Source organism: Pyxicephalus adspersus, chromosome 10 (assembly GCF_032062135.1).
Source record: "Pyxicephalus adspersus chromosome 10, UCB_Pads_2.0, whole genome shotgun sequence".
NCBI lineage: Eukaryota > Metazoa > Chordata > Amphibia > Anura > Pyxicephalidae > Pyxicephalus > Pyxicephalus adspersus.
This window is the reverse complement of record NC_092867.1, coordinates 10,226,848-10,248,882: the sequence shown is the minus strand read 5'-3', so window position 1 is coordinate 10,248,882 and position 22,035 is coordinate 10,226,848. Positions and strand designations below refer to the sequence as shown.

Sequence of the window (22,035 nt, the reverse complement as noted above, 5' to 3'; positions counted from 1 at the left end):
TAAACATACTAACCTTGTTTATATTACAGGAATATGAAACATGCAGCCAATGTCTAACCCTGAATGTTCTTTAATTTCTGAGGGTTCTGCAAATCTAGTAGATTTTAGTTAATATTGCCTTAACTTGTACTTAATTTAGGTCAAATCAATAGAACCAATTTCCAGAGTTGCAGGTACAAATTGTGGTAGTTTATTACATTGGTACAGTGGTATTTTTCTTTAAGACTGAAGAAGGTTAAAAGGAGAGGATTTGGTACTGTGGTACTACTTTTAGCGCTCTATTCAAAAAACGGAAATCTGATATTCCATTAAATTTGCCCTGTTGGGAATCTTCCAGGTCCATGTGTTTTAATGGCAGTAATTAATTCCCACCAGGGAATGTCAGATTTTTCTAAATAAAGCCGTTAAGATTCCAATCAAATATTCATATTTTGCAACGGGCTTTGCTGTAAAAAAAAAAAAAAATCACATTTCAGGCTTAATTTTTTTATACAAAGATTTATACATATATTTTTTTCTCTTTTGTATTTTACAGAGCTAATGGCAAGAGCTAAAAAAAACCTCACAATTTAGTTGCAAAGATGACCCCAATATTTATTTAGAGAAGTGATCGGGCCTGTTCTGACAGAATAAGGTAAGCTTAAAGTGTATTCTCTTTTATTTCTGCTTTTTATTTTTTTATTTAAGTTTTCCTGCCCACCCGTTACTAGTTAAACCCACCTTATGTAACGGACAGTGGTTAGAACCTGCCTGTTTCTATTGCTGCTTGTGTTCCCACTGCAGATATAATATTAAAAAAAAAAAAACACAAGACACATTGAACTTTAGTTAATATATATTTATTTCCATTTAAAGCAGGACAAAGTAAAACTTGCAAAAAAATAAAATGAATTATTTGGAATCAAACACACCAAACTGGATACTAAAAATCTTGAAGTAAACATAAGTCCTTTTTTTTTTTCTTATTTTAAAGACAAGTAGGTACAATTAAGGAGGAGTACTTCAGAGCGTGTGCACAGTTCAAATACTGCCTGGCGTTCATCCCTTCTAGCTAGCACATATGTTTCGAAAGAGACATTATCACGCTTGCCCATACTTTCCCCCCCCCAACATTTTTTTATTCACATTACATGTGCTCCATTGACACTCCCTTTTGTCACAGCCACGGACACTAACAGTGCTTCCAGGTAATAAGGAGCATGTAAACTTCTCCCAGCCAACAACCATGTGCTATGCTGTCTGACAAAAAAGGTGACTTAACTAACCCCAACCAATCTCCCTCCCGGAATAATGACACATAACCACCTGCTGCAATGAAAGAAACAAAAAGCTGTGGCCACGCTGCAAAGGGAGGGTGAGTATAGGGACTGACCTTTACAGAGACACTGTCCTCCATGGGCAAGGGACAGTAACACAAAAGAGATTCTTTTGTAAATAATACTTTTTACCTAAAGTTTAGTGTTTTAACTCTTAACTTGCTAATAGAAGAAACATTTTCCAGACTTTTTTATTTAATGTTAAGCATAACTTTTTCTGCCCGCTTCCTGTTTACGTAAAAAACATATACACAAACATTAGTAAAAAAAAAGGCATGTTTAAGGATTTGTATGAATGCAAATTATAAAAATATATTTTCCTGGCAGTGTGAGAAGCACTCTACTAAAGTCTTATAATGTTTGACATAGGATTTAAACCGAGATTTGCAATGTGCATGGATCAAATTTCCATATCTGACAGATTAAAAAAAATAAAATAAATATCTGTTAAAATTAATGGTAAGCTAGTAAAAGAAACATATTTAATTATTTATTTTATGTTCAAATTATTCTTAAGTGATTCTACCAGGCCATATTATTTACCTAAGGATATTGGTTTGGTTTCCTACTTCACAGAGATAACTCAAGTTGGGCAGTTGTGATGCATCACTTTGTACTGCTGTTCTTTGCAGCAATAAATAGTCTAAAAGTGATGTACATTTTTCATTGCAAATGCATTTTGTTAGAGATTTAACAATGACAATCATGGGTTACATGAGCACCTGGCTTTTGACTTTAACTGCTTAGGGATCTGCTAGAAAATGAATAAAGGGGCTGCCACTGCAAGCATGTCTATTGAAGATAAAGGCTTCGGCCTGGTTATCCTAGCTTTACTGCCTGGAGAGTTACTAACTGGGAACAAATATACAGATATTGATGGGAGGACTCCTGCCCTGTATCATCAAGTAGACTAGTGATGATGACATTAGTAACCCTGGAACTTTTATCTAGTTGTCACTTGCCGCTCACTTTCTCAAAAGGTTCATCCTAACGAAAACCAACTAACATTTTTGCCAAAAAATGAATATGCTTGATATACTCAGAAGTGGACTGGGCAAGCTTTGTTAGGCAATTCTGGAATCTGGCATATTATGTAAATATGTTGTTCACACATTTACCTGGAACCAGATTTGTGATGTAACATGTATCATGTGAAGTGATACGTTACAGGGTATTAAAATTTAAAATGAATGAGCAGATAAGTGTACTTCAGTACCTATACACATATGCATGGATAAATTCCTGACAAGTCAAAAAATAAAGCATCAGTATATTTTTTTCATAAAGCTTCAGTTTTATCATGATGCTTTATTATAGTGACTTTCACTGGTCTGGGGCAATGATCCCCAATGATCAGACTGCAACACTGTAACCTGGTAGCAAATTGCAACATGACTCCACTAAGAGCTGCACAGGCATCAAGATTTACTACTTTAGTGTAACTAAAGTTTAACTTTTAAGAATACATGCTCGGGCCGGTAACTTTTGCAGAAAGGGGCAGGCAATGTCCCATCCGCAATAATCCCTACTACCTGTTTGATCACTTTGGGTATCTGGCAAAAAGAACTGCGCTGTATCAGCTTTGGTTGCAAGGATAGCTGGCAATAGCGGCTTCCTTTGTGCATGCCAGAAATGAATGAATGAATTCCCATGCACCTGTGTTAGGTGTTATGTTATCCCAGCCTGGCCAGTCAGACAAGAAGAGAAGAAAGAAGTAGATGGCGGCGCCCAGAAAGGGAACAAGGACAGGTGAGTAATGCAGGTTTAGTTCCGCTTTTAACACAAAATATATATGAAGATAGGTCCATTTTTTAATACAGCTGCTTTGACTTTCTTGTCCAATAAACTATTATAAAAAACCAATAAAAATAATTATGAGTAATATTGGTACTACTTAATTAAAATGTATTCCTGCAGCTTAAAATCTGGCCTGGTAGAAACACATAATAAAACAACTGAGAAACATATAACACCTAAATGTAAAAAAAGGCATACATAGAAGAAGAAGAAAACATTACACTCCTCTCTAGTACACAGAAATATAACCTTTCCACAAAATGGTGGTGGTATCAACTGTGCATTGTCTGTGTTTTCCAAAATAAAAGCTGTAATAAATATATTATATCTAACAACTATCGAATATATTAGTAGGTTATGTTAGAAAACAAAGATCAAAAACAAATAGAAAGTTATTTTTAATATAAATATACAAAAAGGATGAGGACACATTAGCCCATGTCTACAATGAAGAATGTATACACCATGTGTTAAGGAGTTCCTGTGACCAACCTAACAAATTGCAGGAAAGACATACCATGTAATTTTAAATGCTTTCTTGCAGTGTCCTTCCTTTCCACATGTCAACACATGGGAGGCTTTACAGGTAAATACCATAACTTACATTGAATACACATAATCCTATGGGAATATTTTTGTTGGTTGCCTGGCAACATGGTAACGTTTGTATGAGCAGAGACATAAAAAAAAATCCAATGATGCTCCCCACCCCAAAGAAAATCTAAAAAGGAATCCTTTTTCTGAGACATTTACAGATGTACAGTATATACTGTTCTATAGCTGATCTTGTTTGTACTAAAAGATGTTTGTATTGATGACAAGCCGTCAATTTACGCTCCTAACTATTGTGTGCTGTAGCACCATTGCACCATCAGACATCAACGTTAGGTGGGCTGGTGTACAGTCACAATACACATGACAAAGACTGTCCTTGAAGCTTGGCCAGAAAAAATTAGGCCATAGAAAAGCATTTGCTTAGCTTTATTTTCTGCAACATTCAGGCCACACATTACAAAGTTGGCCAGGTCACGTCAGAGTCATGGAGTGGTTGGATACACTTCTGTATGTAGAAATTGTATGTACTAGGCTTTAAAAGTTGAAAATTACTTTCTGTAGCCATGCTGCCTACAAATTATGCAAGCTTGAATGCTTTATATGCCAGTGGAAGTTCTCATTAATCAAGGCAGTCCATGGTATATATAAACATAGTTGGTTACATTCCATTGGATTTGGTAAACAACATTGAAGATGTCTTGCAACTCATCCAAGTGGCTTCTCCAGCTTAGGAAACAACACCAACATTACAAAACAGGTCCAACTGACTGTAACCAACTATTACTGCCACCCTTCTCTTCTCTAGGGTTATGTGCAAATGAGAACAAAATGTTTGGCTGAATAAAACAGTAATTGAGAAAAAAAAGTGCAAAATTGGATACCTGGATGCCTAATTGTAGAGAACAAGACATAGAAGCATTTCACAATGCAAGCATTCAGAAAGTTTGAAGTTTAAATTATACCCTTAAGTTATAAAAAAAATGTAAGGTATCAGGATCTTTTCATTAGGCTTTATAAATTAATATAAAGCTCAAAGAAGGCATCTAGGACATACATAAAGTTTTTCACTAAAATGTTATCACTTAAACTCCAAATTTTCTGCATAATTGAAGGCTATACAATGCAAAATATTAATGCTCAATTACACAAGTCTGCGTGTATTCCCAACATCCACAGTATCTATGTATTGCAGATAGTTTATTTTAGACTTACAAATATATATATATATATATATATATATATATATATATATATATATATATATATATATATATACACATACACACACGCACAATGCACCAACATAAGAAGTGTTAATTACAAATAAGACACCTTTTCAGTGGCATGAATTGTTGACATACAAAATCCAGTGTAGCGTTCTGTATACAGTGTGAGCAAGTTTTCATATGTATGCAAATTCTCCTGTATTGCCTATATTGGCACACATGGTCCTATTAATATTTAAAGTAATTCTGAAGCATAAACTGTTTAGGTTCTAGCTTTAGATACAGTTTGACTTATCAAGCTTAGCACACTGCCAACCAGTGAGGGTAGTACCATAACATAAGGTAATGCATTTATTTTTTGCAATACCAAAAATCTTTAGGTCACTTGAAAAAAGGCAACAAAGAAATTGAAGCTAATTTAACAGCAACATTGCACATAGCCCATTTATTTTATCAACAAATATTTCAAAGCAACTTTTTTTTCATAAGTAAACGTTTCAAAACCTGGGCTGTTCAAACAAAAATATGAACTGGGGTTTCCTAAAAGTACTTGTCAAATTGAATGGGTAGATCCAGAGACTAGGCAGCTAATGCTGAAAATACAATTTTATTTTACCTAAAGGTAAGCTCAGCCCTGCCTCACCATTGGTCAAACTTGACCTTTAAAAAAAAAAAACATTCAAACATTTTGAAATGCTGGCAGTATTTGTTTAAAGCTGACTTCCAGGCACACATTCATTAACAAATAATGAAAAAAAAGCTGTGTATAGAATATTTTTTATATATATTCTATATATTTATAACTAACAGACTTTACATACCAAATAACAGGTTAAAAGAAAGGAACTGGACAAAAATATTAGCAGTTTACACAAATAATATGAAACTTCCTCTTCAAATTTACCTGGAATTTTTCATATTCTCCTAACAGAACTACTGAGATACTTTATAGTGATCTTCACCATCCTAGAGCTCCCAAATCTCTTTTATATAGCTTCTATTCTTTTATTTTCTTTCAATCAACTAACAATGTATTGTCATGAAAAAATTGACAATCATGGGAATATGCTACCAGGTTCAAAATTTCAATTACTGAATACGGGCTGACACAAAAGAGTGGGACACAGTTTAGCGTTGTCCTAGAACCTGAGAAGCAAAATTACAGGTCGTGTGCATGCAAAAGGATATCAAACATTTAAGCTTGAAGGCAAATGATTTCTAAACATTGCCCACTATAAGCTTTAGAAGTCTAATGATTTCTTGGCTATTTTTACATTTCTTGAAGTCACAAGGGTAAAATATATTTGTGTCATTTAAAATACATAAAATGTAAAGGGTTTATTATACTTTGTTATAGAAGGGCAGATAGATTCACACCTGTGCATTTTAGTAATGTATTGAAAGAAAACTTTTCAACTATCACAATGCACTGCACCATGTTTTGTATGGCACCCTAACACAAATACAGCAGTTGCAAACATTTTGTGCATTGTGGTATGGTGCAGGTTTTCTCCTTCCTTTGCCATACATTGGCAGTCATTTTTTAAATAAATAAATAAATGGGCTCCTTTAATGCATTAATAATTGTACCACACATTACCATACCTGTAGGTGCTAAGAAGCCTTTAAAGTGGCCTAAGTAAACACCCAGCTGAAGTCCAATTCAGACAATAGGGTTGGATTCCCTGGAGTACATAGAGAAAGGTTTCCCTTTATGTGTCACTTGTTCAGTAATCTGAAATATTACCAGTAGAAATTATCCAAGTAATGTAGCAGCAACAAAATTATCCAAAAGTGAAGAACCACCTGTTGGTCTGGTAATTTGGGGAGGATATGTACTTCCAAAAACTGTAACAAACTATATATACATCTTTACATCCTAAATCCTATTCTTTTCTGTTATAAAATGGTTAACTGAAAAACAAAAAGAATTGTGGTCAATAAATAGAGCTTCTGCTCCTAACTAAAGCGTGGCTTAAGCCGTACAGGTGACATCCTTTCAAATAATTACAAGTCCCAGCGCCATAACAGCCGCTATTCATCTGCACACTTTCTGCAAACCCCGCAAATCTGGTATTCCGCTATTGGCAAACCAACAGTGATGTTTTAAGGGTACAGATGAGACAGCTGCCGGTGTGAATTCATCAATAATTCTGCAGTTCTCAAAACTATATCCGGATAATAAAGGCCTTTAGCAAACACCACTCCTCGTCTTCTAAGTGTCCTGTAACTTGTGCTAGTTTATCTAATTTGCAGTTTAATTTAAACGCTTGGATGAAAACACAAACGCGACAAAGTGTTGTATCACATACTGGGATGCTGTTACTAACTAGAGCGCAGATTCATTCATCCTAACATATATAAGGTGGCTGCTTCAAGTAATAAAAAGATTCTTATTGTAAGTCCAGGTTATAGAAATGTAAATGTACATACAACATCTTCTATATAAAACAGTTGTTGTGATAAGTTTCAGATTTATACAATATACATTTATACAGATGTACAGAGTGTAGACAGAACTAATAATAAAACAAAAAAAAAAAAAAAACACACAAAGATGTTCGGTGTACACTGCACTCACAACAGAGTGTCCATCTCCTAAATCAGTAGTGGCAGCTTTTATTGAGAAGGATGAATTCCATATCCAAGAAGAAAATCCTATTTACTCAATACCTGGTTGCAAGGTGCACATACAAACACGGTTTCTTTCTGTGCATCTGGTGCTGTAAAGATAGAAACATACATAAAAAATATTATTACATATGAAATGTTAATGTAATAGTTATGTTGGGAATTTTGGGCAGACCAATGGCAATTTGCCCATGTTTAACGTGTTCGCATGTTAATTTAAATTTACTTTCAAAAAAACTTTAGATGCCTTCTCTTTTTCACAAAAGGGAAATAGGACAGTAGAAAAGGTTTATGTACACATCACAGCATCCTTATAGAAAGCCGGTTTCTATGGGTGCAATATGGATTCTACATAACACCCTGGTGAGAGTGAATCTTCTTAGTGCGGTTGAATACAACAATTAAAACATGACAAGAATTTTAATATGTTAAAAACTTCCTTCCAAAAAAATTGGGCTACAAATACAATTGAAATGTTGATTTAGTGCTGAATAAAAAAACTTATTCCACAACAAATTGCTCTTTGTGAATGTAACATTTTAATATGAAAATAAATGTGGTGTAAAATAACATAAGCATGTTAAAAAAAAAAAAAAAAAAAAAAAACGTTTTTGTGCATAAGGTTGTGTATTGTTTGATCTCCATTGTTACAAACTACTACAATTTAGCTGATACTTACCTGTAGCTCCCATAGCTGATTTGGGGACTTTGTAAGAACAACACCTTGAACAGAAGCTGTTTCCACAGTTATTGCAGCATCGCTGTAAGAGAAAGGAAGTAGATAAGTAATAAAGGAAGATATAATCTATTTCCATGAATACCAAGAGAACCATAATTTGGTTATCTAAGCCCTACTGAAATTTCAATTCAAATTAGCTAAATATTTACCAGGTGTGGAGTTTCACTGGAAAGGTCCAATACTCCCACTGCTGAGCCAAAGCTCTCCAATCAACAGTGTGCATGAATTGTTCTGTTTTTAGAGCTAATGGACTGACTCAGCAGAGGGTTTGTTGGACTCCTGCAATGTGTTTCCTGTTTCCACAGGAGAAAGCAAGGGTCCTGTGGTGTAGTTGCTGGAACATGACAGGCTTTTTTGCTGAAGCTGTGGCTGCTTTTCAAGAAAATAAACCGCAAGACATTAAACTCTATTTGTTTCGATGTACTTGAAATGCATTTAGCAGATTGAAACTGGAGGTTTAATTGGGTTTAACAGTGATGACCAAAGAAAAGGTTTAATATTTATCCCACTGCCCAAACCAAATACCTTTCCTGCCAAGAAAAACAAACAAAAAAACTACTATATTTAGTGGCCAGCAGATGAAACTTCTTCATCCACAGGGCATATGTAGTACTCCCCGACCTTCTCTCCTGGTGCTGTGCCACCTATGTAACAAAATCAGGTGCCAAAATCAAACTGCAGCAAACTATTACATATTTAACTAGCCCCACCTACATCTCTGCACCCAATAAATTTTTTTCTTGCAGATAAATTGGTTAATTTATCACAATTTTTGACAAAAAAATGAAATGTTTAGGTCAGTAAAAAAGAAATCATACCCTCTTTTTCAGTAGTATTGAAAAGGGTGCATTGCATCCATAACAGTTACCTAAAACAGAGAAATACAGTCAATGAAATACAAAATACCAAACAAAACAAATTTACCGTTCTTGCTTTTTGTTACTGTTTTGTTATAGGAAAATACATAGGTATATTTATAAATGATTTCACCCAATATCCACCAACATTTTACCCCAAAATTTGCACATTTTTTACATTGGAGTCACTTAGAAAAAATGAATGAATCATCAGTAAAAATTAATTCACATATTTCCAATTGAATCCTAAGTAAAATGTATACATTTTGGGTAAAAGCTGGGTGAAAACATTTATAAATAGACCTGATAGTGGGAAACATATTCATTAAGGGATTGTGTGCTTAGATGCTTTTGCCTGTGTCAGCTTGCAATGTCAGTGTTCAAAATCTTAAACACAAACATTTTGGTTAGATGTGACCGGCATATGGGCAGGGTTCAAGTCATGATACATTTATAATCTCCATTTTCTGTTGAATAAAATATTGTTTTTATTAACATTTGAAAAATAGCGGTGCAGGTGTTCAGTAAGGTATCTGATTGTGTTGTTGTTTTATAAATTCAACAGTGGGATGTCTACAACCTATATTTTAAAACTCAGAAATATCAACTTGGCACCAGACAACACACTAATTAACGATGATTACTGAATTGACTGACATGCTAATTTGTGAAGCTTGGTTCCTGGGTTTGGGACCATGTGTGTTGAGAAAGGGGGCAGGGATACCCTTTTTTTTTGGAGAGGAAGGCCCTCTATAAAGTGTATCTGTAAGCAGTAACAAAGCTAAACTTTATCTTAATGAAAATGTGTATTGAATCTAATAACTACATATATTTTTACATAAAGCTAGCATGAGTACAAAGCTTTAGATTGGCCTTCTGAAAATCCTCTGAATAGCAGAACACGGCTCGGAAGGGGCAGATTTGTGAGTTTGGGCTCTTCTGCATTGTACGGTCCTGTTCTAACAATAGAAGCTTTCTGACAGTGCAGGAAAATATTTTTTGGAGTGCGGTGCCTTTATTGACTTTGCATAGACTGGGTTGGGTCCTAGACCTAAGTACTTTGGTCAACTGTACTGTAGTCTCTACAGAGTTTCAAAATCTGTTTGGGCTGTCTGGTAGGAATAGCTGACCCACATTTTTGAATCTCGGGGAGAAACACACATGTATATACTCTTTACTGTCCATTTGGCAAATTTCCCAGGTTTCATCTTTTACAAACTTGCTACCCAATATAAACTAAAAATACAAAATGTCCTAGGAGACTGTCAAGACAAAAATAAAACTGCTGTGGATGTGACTTTTAACACGGGGGACCTGTAGTCAGAATTCAGCTTTAAATTCTCCAACTCTACCAAACTATTATGATGAATGCTTGAGATATATAGTTCCACATTAATAATCTCAAAATGGACAAGGTTTATTGCTCCCTTTAACCCACGACTTTAAGAGTGACAAGTTTGAAAATATTTTGTCTAGCAAAGAAAATATGACATCAGTTCTCATTGGAATGTGTCATTTATGGGCTCCCCTTCTGGCATTCTTCATGATTATAGGCAGGTTGACAAGCCTTTGCGTTATATTTTTGAAAGAAAACCTGCCTCCTAAAAGCCAGATATTCCACAGGAATCTTTGCAGAACAGAAGTCTTTTAAGAAAGACAGCTCTACAAATGCATTGAACATGAACGGTGATATACTGCAAACTTTGGGGAATGGAAATCTAATACCTGCAAAACAAAACGGGCAGCAATTCTAAAGGTAAACAGTAGAAATAATGACGCAAAGCCAATGACAGGCAAATCATAATGCCCAGCACAAATCTATACATTCCTGAGGGTGTACACATATTATTTTAGGTGTTAGGGAACTTGCTATGTAACACACATTTGGGTAATGTCATTACAAAAACATACTTTAGGTTTAATTTTGTTTCCATCAGCTTACAACAGGCTTAATAAGTTCAGAGTGGAATCCGCCACTATGGCACAAACACGCACAGTTATATAATTACAAAAAAGAAAAAAAAATATTTTTTTTAAATAAAAGTTAAAAATAAAGAGGAGGACACCACAGGCCTATTTAACAGAAGAGGAGGATCCCAGAAATCTGTGCTGGAGCGTGCAAGATTTGGGATCCTTCTCACCAGGATCTGAAACGCTTCTGATGACAAATGTTTGAAATGTTTGAATACCACTTTGAATTGGTTTATATGGTCTAGGCATATGGTCATGCAATCTTACCTCAAGATAATGGGTTCACTTTGATGCTTGCTTAGTGATGTAAAAAAAGAGACTGTTTGGGCATGGGCCTGGAGCATGGCTTAGCTAGCTAGGGTAAGCTCCCATGCTCCTTGTAGAATTTAAAGAAGGCTGATCCTTACTTGCTCTGGTTATAACATAGCTCACACATTGTAGCCCACTCTACAAGATCTTGAAATCAAGTTGTAATTGGTTGCTAACCTCCCCAGCATTCTTAAGCTACGTACACACGTCAGATTTTTATCGCCCGATAATCGGCATCGGGCGAAAATCTGCCGTGTGTACAGTCGGTGTTGTGTTGGTGTCGTCCATCGTCCGGACGACCGACCTGCCGGATCCACGGACGATGGACGACAGCCGATCCTAATGAAAGGGAAGGGGAGAGCGCGCAGCAGCGTGCCGCTCCGTCGCTCTCCCCCTCCCCTCTCCATCGTGCACTCCCTTGTCGTTGGAAAGGATCGTGAAAGATCCTTTCCAACGACAAAAATTGGAAGTGTGTACGCAGCTTTATTCTGTCTGTATTTCCATGCAAAAAGGGTTACATTTTTCTTTGCATGGAAATTTATTTTACATCGTAGGCTATATTTCTTTGGCATAACTCAACAAAATATGTCTAATATTTAACAAATGTAATAATAAACGTTAAAAAAAAAAAAAATCTGTTAAAAAAATAGTTAAACATGTAATATAACTGTACAGTAGCGTGTATAACATATTATATATATATAGATATATATATATATATATATATATATATATATTATATATACATACATACATCCTATTGTGTGTGAAATTCCCCCACCTACTAGATTGTAAGCTCTTCGGGGCAGGGTCCTCTCCTCCTGTATCACTGTCTGTATTAGACTGTCATTTGCAATGCCTTTTTAATGTACAGCGCTGCGTAATATGTTGGCGCTATATAAATCCTGTTTATTAATAATAATAATAATAATAATAATATATCTTCGCCGGCTGAAGATCAGAGGAAGAAGACGTATCCCAAGGACCTGCGGGGACCAACAACAATGGAATAAGGTAAGTGGTTTTTTTTTAAAGTTTTAAGCAACCCTGAGTGTGATTCAGGATTTTTGCAGGTAAAATCCACCCCGAGTCACACTCGGGATTACCACTAGGGGGGCAATAAGCTTACAGTATCTGTCTTTTAAATTAACTCCCCTAGCATTCTAATTCTGTCCGTATTTCCATCCAAAAAATGTAACTTTTTTTGCATGGAAATGTAATTCTTAGGTATAACTCACGAGGACCTGCGGGGACCAGCAGGATGCCGAGGGACGACAACGGAATAAGGTGTTTTTTTTTTAATGTTTTAAGTGACCCCGAGTGTGACTCGGGATTAATGTTTTTTTGCATGTAAATCCACCCTGAGTCACACTCAGGATTACAGATGGGGGAAGGGGGGTTAAAGGGCTGCAAAGGCTCTGCTGCCAGATGACATAATGGGAGAAGATTCATTTCTCCACAGTGCCTATAGCTACAGAGGTGAGTGAGAACTTAAGCTACAAAAATTGACACAATATATTCTCTTTAAATCCAGAAATTTCCTCTGCCGTACCCTTTTTCTGCAAATGTCCTGCAGCAATGTCCTTAGTCTGTAATCAGGTTGTACTGGACCAACCTCCAACGTGCAAACAAACTGACAGTGAATTAAAAAGAGCAGTGATGAACTCATATCTCTGTAAATTCCTCCTATCAGCATGCTTCATGTTAGCACATGCCAGAAAGATTTCAGGTTGCAGATACAATGCAGCCTTAGGATTGCAGCTCCTATTTATGCAGTTTATGTGTGTACTTAGCAGTTTGACTAAAGTTCAGCCTATAAATGTAGTATTGAGTGAAATATATATACCATCATCTCTAGAATAAGCCAGAGGTAAAGCTATAGTGCCAAGGTGTGTGGGATTGGTCCCACTACTGCTGTTTGCTGTCATCTTAATATTTAAAATATGAGCAATATATTCTATATGAAATACAGCATTGGCCCTAAAGCCCACGTCCTTTTCTTTGGCAGTACAGGATTTATGAGATTGGATTAGTTTATCTTGAAGTTTGCATTAGTTGGCTAATGCAGAAAATACTCTGAGAACATCTTTTTTCCATTATAGGCAAAGCAAAGCAATTGTGATCATGTGCAAGTGGATAGAAGCCCAGACAGCTCCTGCATGTAAACATAACTCATACCTGAAATCTTACAGTCCCCCTCCAGCACTTGGTATGTTGTAAAATTGTTACTCCTATAAATTTTCATGTTTTTACTTTTTACACTGTTTTGATTTACAGCTCTACAGCTTGCTGTGGGGATCAGGCCAAAATACCGCATTATGAAGTAGGATTGAGGCTGAAGGTGGCCAATTTCTCTGTTCATTTGCAACAGAAAGCACAAACCTTTTACTATTTATTTTTTTATTTTGGCCTGCTCCTTTAGGCAGCACACAAAGAGTTATGCTAATTTACAAACTAAAGAAAACAGCTAAAATTTAGATTCATTTTTCTTTTTTCAAAGGATATCTTTTATAACAATCTGATTGGCTGCTTTAAGATTTTTTTTTTTTTTTAAAAGGCTTTCTGTATCTGAGATTCAAAAAGAATGGTGTTCCAAAATAAAAAAAATTAGAATATATGTATATATATGTGGATATAATAGGCAGCTAGTAAAGCATGCTCATTCTTGCACCTTCCTCAATTAGCCGGGACAATTGCTAGAATTGCCAGTGAGACCCACAGGGTTTGGTACGGTTAGGCTTGGCTTAAATCATTTACTTTCCCCATGTTTTAAAGGAGCCATTGGGAGAAACAGCAGGACGTAGATGACTCAGCCTGATTACAGACCTGAAGGGTCATTGGGCAAAGTAACATTGCACACCTTAATTAAGTAACAAATGGCTACATCAGAAACCATGCTAACATTGGGGATTAACCACAAAGATGTGATGAAGAGGAGTAAAAAAAAAAAAAAGTTGGAAGTGGAGCAATATACAATGAGGACAGTACTGGCATAGAAAAGCAGAAACCCACTTTACCATATACAAAACATTCAATTCATGTGCAGGAAACAGCATGGACATAGTGATTGCAGAGCTAACAGATTTGAACTACTGTATTGAGGAGATTGGTAATCCAGCTCATAAGAGGAAGGTTGAGATGACTGTACCCAAAACAGGAACTTTGTGCCTTTTGACTAAAATAAGGCAACCTACAGAGAAACCTCTGGGACAATCTACACAGTGCGAAACTCCAAAAGAAAGTTATACTGTTAAAAAAAAAAGATTGTGAGTTCAGAGAATAAAGGCTGGAGATAGTGCTACAGCCAAATTAAGGTGGGAAAATAGATAATTAGGATATGATTTTAGGAAATTACATTGTTTGCTATGTGACTGCCTTGGTAAACATATACATTTGCAAACTGTAAACGGGAACACTTAAAACGGTGACATTTAGGTATTGCCCGGGCTATTTCTGGGTCATTTTTTTTTTTACTTTAAAAAGTGATTATACAGATTTTGTAGTTGGAACTCTAGTGGAACAGACACAAGTTCCAGATGTCACTGCTGTTGCCATGTAAATAATTGACATTATTTGCTTTCTGAATCCCAAAATTAGTATAATTTGTAAAGATCACCTGTTTCCTCCAGGGTACTATTTAAACAGGTGCCGCTAATTTGCCATGGTGATAGAATGTACAAATGTGTACACGTACCATTACTTTTAAAATAATTATGATTGCTTAAATCTGAAACATAATCCTTTCACACATCTCTTATATCACTTGCATACCAGCCACAAGTCAAAAAAATGTTTACACTGCATCCCAGTATTTCAAGTTAAAAACAAAAAACATCTATTGGTTAAAGCAGTATACATTATGTAGTTTAAAATTTTAGAGCACTATATTGTTCCATCCTATATTTTAATATACCATTTTCTTACAGTAACAGATAATTCAGGAAGAATTTATGAAATAATTACAAATGACTGACTAGGTGAATGAATTTTTTTTTTAAATAGCAAGCTTGTGAGTGCCTTGTTTACGGAGTATCGAATAAAAACTAGACATACCTAAAATGGTTGCTTTATATCTAAAAATATTTAATAGAAAGGCTTGCCTTGAACCAAGGTAACATCTTTGAAACCCTCTGAAAAGCATCATCTGTTCTCCATTTATGTTGGCTGTTTTACTCCAACAACATTCTGGCCCGCCATTTATCATTGGGAGAAGGGAAGGCTTTCCCTGATTTAAAGTAAGCCAACCATAGAGCCCTTCCCTCCCTCCTGTCCCTAAACATCACAATAGGGCTCACCTGAAGTGCTGCTGCAGAAGAGATGGTAAATAAAAGTGCTAGGTATGTGGTCTAGAAACTGGTTGCATAAAATAGGCCTGATTTATTAAAGCTCTCCCAGACAAGAGAAGATAGACTATCATGGGAGACCAAGACCAGGGTGATCCAGCAAACCTGGAATGGATCTGGTCCACATCAATATTACAGAAACGTCCATTTAGTGCTTTAATAGAAACCTTTATATAGGTAAGCTTCTTTTTTCTTCATATCAGCAATTCCTGAGGAGTGCATTTATAATTTTCCTTGTTGCCATACAAACCACAATTCTCTTAAGGTAATAATAAAAAAAGGCAGTAATGTCCTGTCGCCACAGAGATGGTATTCAGAGCAGTCTCTGGGCTAGCAAAGATTCTGCTACCATCCCTAGACAAGGTTCAGCCTTTCCTTGAGGGTTGTTCCTTTACTACACCAAATCATTTGTATCACATAATTCTGTAAAAGTTATTTACCCAAAGCACAAAATATGTCAGCTTTATGGCTTAGCTTGCAATATAAAACAAGGTCCCTTCTAAGCATTGAATCAGGCAAAGGAGACTTAAAATAAAACGAGGTAGGTGGGTTGGAAGGATGGGGGGTCATTCCCATTCATCCAAATGGCCATTCATTACCAGCATTTCAAATGTGATTGCAAAAATGTTGCCCGATTCAGATGCACAGACATTACCAGACTGTAAAAAATGAGAAATAAAACCAGTTATATTAAATATGTCTTTTATGAAATATTGCCTGTCAAGTACAAAGAAAAAAAAACATATATAAGGTCTCTTAGTATAATGAGAAAAGCAAAGGGCATGTCAACAGAGAATTTATTTCCGCTCCCTTTCTCACTCTCCACTTCAGTAGATGCACAGCTGCTTTACATAGTAACCATAAAATCCTCATTCCCCTTTCTTCTGAGGTATCCGCATTGAACATTTTAGCTTCAACCTCCCCATGTATTGATTTCTTTATCCCTTAATGTGATAGCGGCATTGATAGCAAAGAAATGGCATCCATTATGATCCTTTTATCACACGCACAATAAAGCTGTGATTGCTTTGGCTTCATGCTAACAGAGATGGATGCTTTCAGTAACAAGATCAGCAGTGCACTATGAATATTTGACAAGGAAGTTAATCAAAATGTTTTTAGACCCCATCACCGGGATAGGCTTTAATGCACTGACATGGGCAGAGGTTTATAGGCAACCGGAGAATGCTTTAGTGCTACGTGAAAAGCGAACTTGTTGTGGGTATAAAAAGCTATCTTTATACACTAAAATCTGTTTATATAAACATTTGGTTCCCTTGATTTTATTTTTATTTTTTTTATTGACTATACTATAAAAGTTTGATTGCAGGGCACAGGGTGGTTGAATGAACATAAAAGATTTTGTTGATTGTCCACAAAAGCCTTGTTTATCTTGTTGTACAATTGACTGCTTAAAGCGATCCTGTTCAAAAAATAGACAACGTATTCTTGTAAAACAAGGGTGTCAAACGTCTGTCCTCGAGGTCCACATGCATGCAAGGATTTTCACATACCCATATTCAGACTTTGTACACCAATCTTGTAAGCTTGGATTTGGACTAGAAAAACAAGTGTGTATGTAAAACACAACTGTGCAATACATATTGTGTATTGCCATGCACATTGGAATGAATGGAGTTGTAGGGATATTAAAGCAGAACTAAACATAAAAGTTTGTAGCTACCGCCCCTTTTGTTCTGCAGAGTCTCTGCTTTATTAAAAAATATAATATTTAGTAAGAGGGTCTTTTTAGCAAACTATTAAATCTGTCAATGAAACATAGTACAAACATTTACAAAAATGGTTGTGGGTGCCTAGGGTGACAAAAAGTTGGACTGGGCCAGCAGCAAATTAGTTTATGAATTTTTCTGCTATTTCTAATCCTTTCTCAAATGATTACATTACCTAGAAAAAATGTACATGCACACTGGAAAAAGCAGGAAACATGGTCAGATAGAGGATCAAGAATTATATTATTGGATTGTAACTGGTTTGGCTAGCCCGCTTTTGACCAATAAAGGAGAATGTGGCAAAAATGCAAAACTTGTTATTATATGACTAACAGGTGACTGAAAGAATGCGCCACACACAACTATGACTGTTAATTAACTTCCCATCCCAGACGCCTCATAAGATATCTACCGCAGTTTAGAGGGCGAGTATAAACCAATTCTATGAACAGTTTCCCCTGGGTGTGCAAGTATAATGAATGGACAGGAAGTAAGGGTTATGTAACTTTTTTTCTGGGGAATGTAAATCTGGACAAAACTGAGAAACCAAACTGTTCTTTCACATCTGCGCTTGGCCTAAATCCTTTGTGTGTTAATCAGAGGTGCTGGTCAGCAGTATAATGAATTAGATGTCATGATTAAGCTATACAATATGTTGTATAAAGCTAGTTAAAATTAGGCAAATGTAAAGGCAAAAGAAAAGTCAATGTAGAGATTTTGCCTATGGTAGTATATTAGCTTGAATATTCATTCCAGACAACACTTTTCTTTTCTTTGCATACATAAGGCCCAGCATGCACAAGCTGTATCTAACTGCAATATATAGAACAGTGCTTCTCAACCAGGGTTCCTCCAGAGATTACTAGGGGTTCCTTGAGCAATCCTCAGGTCAGTTTAATTGACACCAATGATTTTTTTGATTATCTGTAAGGGTGACAAGGGTGGGCAGCAATGTAAGAGGCATTTTTCCCACTGACTGCCACACTAATGTACTGTGAGCTGTGGATTTAGTAATTATAGAAGAGGTTCAATATTATGTGTGTACTGCTGCATTTTAGAGAATGCAACACCTACTTACTATTAGCATTAACAACCCTCTGATACACAGTCATATGTGAGCCCTAAAACCATTGTGTGATCTTAATGGGAAAATGTGTGCAATGTATTTTTTAGTTTTTTTTTTTTTTATTTCTTTTTTCATGGTTCTAATATTTATTCAATCATACAAATTGTTTTCTCATACATTGCAATATACTTCTATGTACTTCTCTCTATAATATATAGAACACTCTCTATAAATCATAGAACATGTTGAGGGTCTGAGCTCATTATAACACAGCCAAATGGTGAAGCTGTTACAGACCCACATCCCGCATTCAGTACGGGCTCCATACAGGAGTATAAGCCAAGGGTGACTTTTTCAACACATTTTGGTTGCTGAAAAAGTCGGGCTTATACTCCAGTATATACGGTATATCTAATTTATAGAACTGTGATCTTCCATTGGAGGAGAAATATGTGCTGCACCATGTAATTGTAACTAAACTTGTATTTAAAATTTTATTTTAAACTTTTCACCAAGTTTCACAGATACATGTTGATCTTCCCAGCATAGCTCACTTCTTGCAGCTTCGGCCATGGGGTGCTGCACTGCGTTTGCTTGCAATACAGGGATGACAGTGCTCAAAATGCAATCTGAATGTGTCCTGTTATTGTTTCTGTTTTAGACTGTTATACATTTAGCCTTAAACAAAAAGTGCATGGAATTATCCAGAACTAATATTAAAGCTGTTAAAACTTGCTATGACGACAACTTTCCGGAAAACCCTTTTGCGCTTACTACTGGACTTTGGGTTTCTTTCACTACATTTAAATTTAACAACAAAAAAAAAACAACTAAAGCTACAAGTACTTGCAAAATTTTTCATTTCAGGCTGTATTTATCTTACCTGATGACCCTGCCAATGACACAGTTGTTACCAGGGCTGTGCAGTTGGTACTATAACCCTTCGACTCCTAATTTTATTGTACCATAGACGCCAATTCCTCTAATTTAAATATGCTGATGTTTGCTAATGTTTCATGTTGATTGAAACACAACATACACAGCATTTCATCACTGCCAAAGCTCAGCAATTGTAAAGCTATATGATGACAGGATCTGCTTTTGGGAACAAGAACTCATGGCCAGGAAGCGGACACTCTACCCCCCTGACCAGCCTGTAAACCAGAAAAGCTAATGCCTGCATTTTTTAACTAAAAACACAAAACAAAGTTTTATTCATTGTTTTCATCAAGAGGCTAAAAATTGTAAAGTACTTGTAAAGTACCTGGGCGTTTCACTGATGTCTACATTTCTGTACCAAAAGCGGTACACTGTTTTCATGAAATTTTTTTTTTAAATTCTAGACCTGTAACTTACAGAAATATGTCCCAACAAGGGTCTAGTAGATATCATGAATATAAAAAAAGTTTGAAACACACAATCATGTAAAAGAAAAAAATTTTTTTTTCAATAAAATTAAATAAAAAACACAAATCAGCTTAAACAAGAATACATAAATAAATCAAAAATGCTGAAAATGCAATAATTCGGTATACTGTATAGTAATATATTTTTCTAAAACACCTCCCTAGTGTGGTAAATTTTAAAACAGAGTCCAACATCTATAGACAAAACCACATAAATATATTTTGTATTATTTTGTATTGGATTGGATACAGGACTTTGTATTGAATCCAAAACAAAATATTTGAATTTCCCGCTACGACCCCCAATCGACAGGCGCATGCACGGACATCATCGGGAATCGCCGAGGGATGCGTACGCGATCGCCGGGTGTTCTAATTCTTTCCGAACTTCCATGCAAAAAGTGTTATATTTTTTGCATGGAAATTTATTTTAGATTGTGGGCTATAATTCACCGAATTACTCAATAATTACTTATAATTCACCGAATTACCGCATGACTCACCGAAATATGTCCAAAATTTTATAAATTTATTAAAAACATTTTTTTATAAAACATTAAAAAAAAACTCTTTAAAAAAAATAGTGTATAATGTAATTGTACAGTAGCTTATGTAATATATATATTACAATTATATATATATGATATAAAGATTTCCTTGTATTGGACTCAATACAGCTTTTTTGTATTGAGTTCAATACAAAGTGATTTGAATTTCCCGCCCCGCCTCCCGCACCGACGCATGCAGCAACGTCACCGGGAAACCCCAGAGATCGTCACTGCACTCGCCGGGAGAAGAAGGAAGAGAGAAGACGTGTCCAGAGGAGCTGCGGGGACCGGGTAAGTATTTTGTGTCAGTTGTAATCGAATTGCAATATAAAGTTTGTTTATATTTTTAACCACCTGAGAAAAGTTTGATTTTAACACTTTTTGCAAGTGTTTTTACCCCGAACTAAGTCGGGTTTAACGCCCAGGTGGTTAAACTAATTAATCTAAAAAAAAAAAAAAAACAATTGCAAAACCCAAAACATACTAAATGTTAATCTTGGCATATAGCTGTAAAATAGTTGGTAAAAAAAGAAGTGCAGACACGTGTGTAAAGCATGAATGGGGTGATAACTACACCTCTGCTTTCTCACAACACTTTCATTGTGCAGGGAATGTATATATGTGGAATGTAATCTTACTGAACAACCCTGATTATATCAACACTAAGCAAAAATTTCATAATCCTATCAAATATTTTTAATGAACTAAGTATATAAATGTTAGGCTGCAGAATAGCTTATGTGAGCTTTATACTAGTCACAACTCTGCAGTGGGCCTAATTAGTACAGCAGTGAACTATTTTTTCATGACTGTTATCTGTGAAATAGGACATTTTTACATACTGTAGACCTGATTTATGAAAGCTCTCCCAGGCTGGACAGGATACACATTCATCAGTGAACAAGGGTGAGTTAGCAAACCTGGCATGGATCTGATCCAGGATTGAAAACAAATAGCAAATGACTTAAAAATTCATTCCAAGTTTGCTGGATTACCGAGGTTCACTGATTAAAGTGTATTTTCTTCAGGCTTTAATAAATTAGGCCTTGTATGATATCAGAACAACTTATATTTATTAGGAGTGAGTACATTTTTTGCTGACTCCAGCTATCCAAAAATTGCCCTAACTCCACAGCACTGGTTGCTACAGTAAAATATGAAGTTATTCTCACACGGAGAATGGAGGAGCAGTATCGTCATTCTAAGGATGGAAGTAGGATACAAAATACCTTCTTATCTACATCTTTTGTAGATTGTTTTGTAGTCCACAAATAGTTCTGGGATCAATTCTAAATATTGCCTGCGGCAAAGGCAGATCACGCAGGAGGCGATGAGCTAACTAGCTTTTTGTGAAGATTATTATTATTAATATTATTATTATTATTATTATTAATGAACAGTATTTATATAATGCCAACATATTACACAGGTCTGCATAGAGGTTGCAAATGTCAGACATACAGATATAGACAGTGACACAGGAATAGGAGAAGACCCTGTCCAGAAGAGCTTACAATCTAAGAGTATTTTTAACCTTACTG

The 22,035-nt window shown here is 35.7% G+C and overlaps 1 protein-coding gene across 6 annotated transcripts in view; it reads right to left on the bottom strand.

Annotated features, from left to right (window-relative positions):
- Positions 1-823: 823 nt before the first annotated feature.
- Positions 824-22,035, bottom strand: part of ZFYVE27 (zinc finger FYVE-type containing 27) — a 70,433-nt gene continuing 49,221 nt past the window's right edge. For all 6 annotated transcript variants that reach the window (XM_072424443.1, XM_072424439.1, XM_072424441.1 and 3 more), the window contains 3 exons: positions 9,083-9,132; positions 8,205-8,286; positions 824-7,617 (listed from right to left, as the gene is read on the bottom strand). In XM_072424443.1, coding sequence (XP_072280544.1) covers positions 7,553-7,617; positions 8,205-8,286; positions 9,083-9,132 — 197 coding nt within the window. In that variant the 3' untranslated portion in view covers positions 824-7,552. The remainder of the gene's footprint in view (positions 7,618-8,204; positions 8,287-9,082; positions 9,133-22,035) is intronic.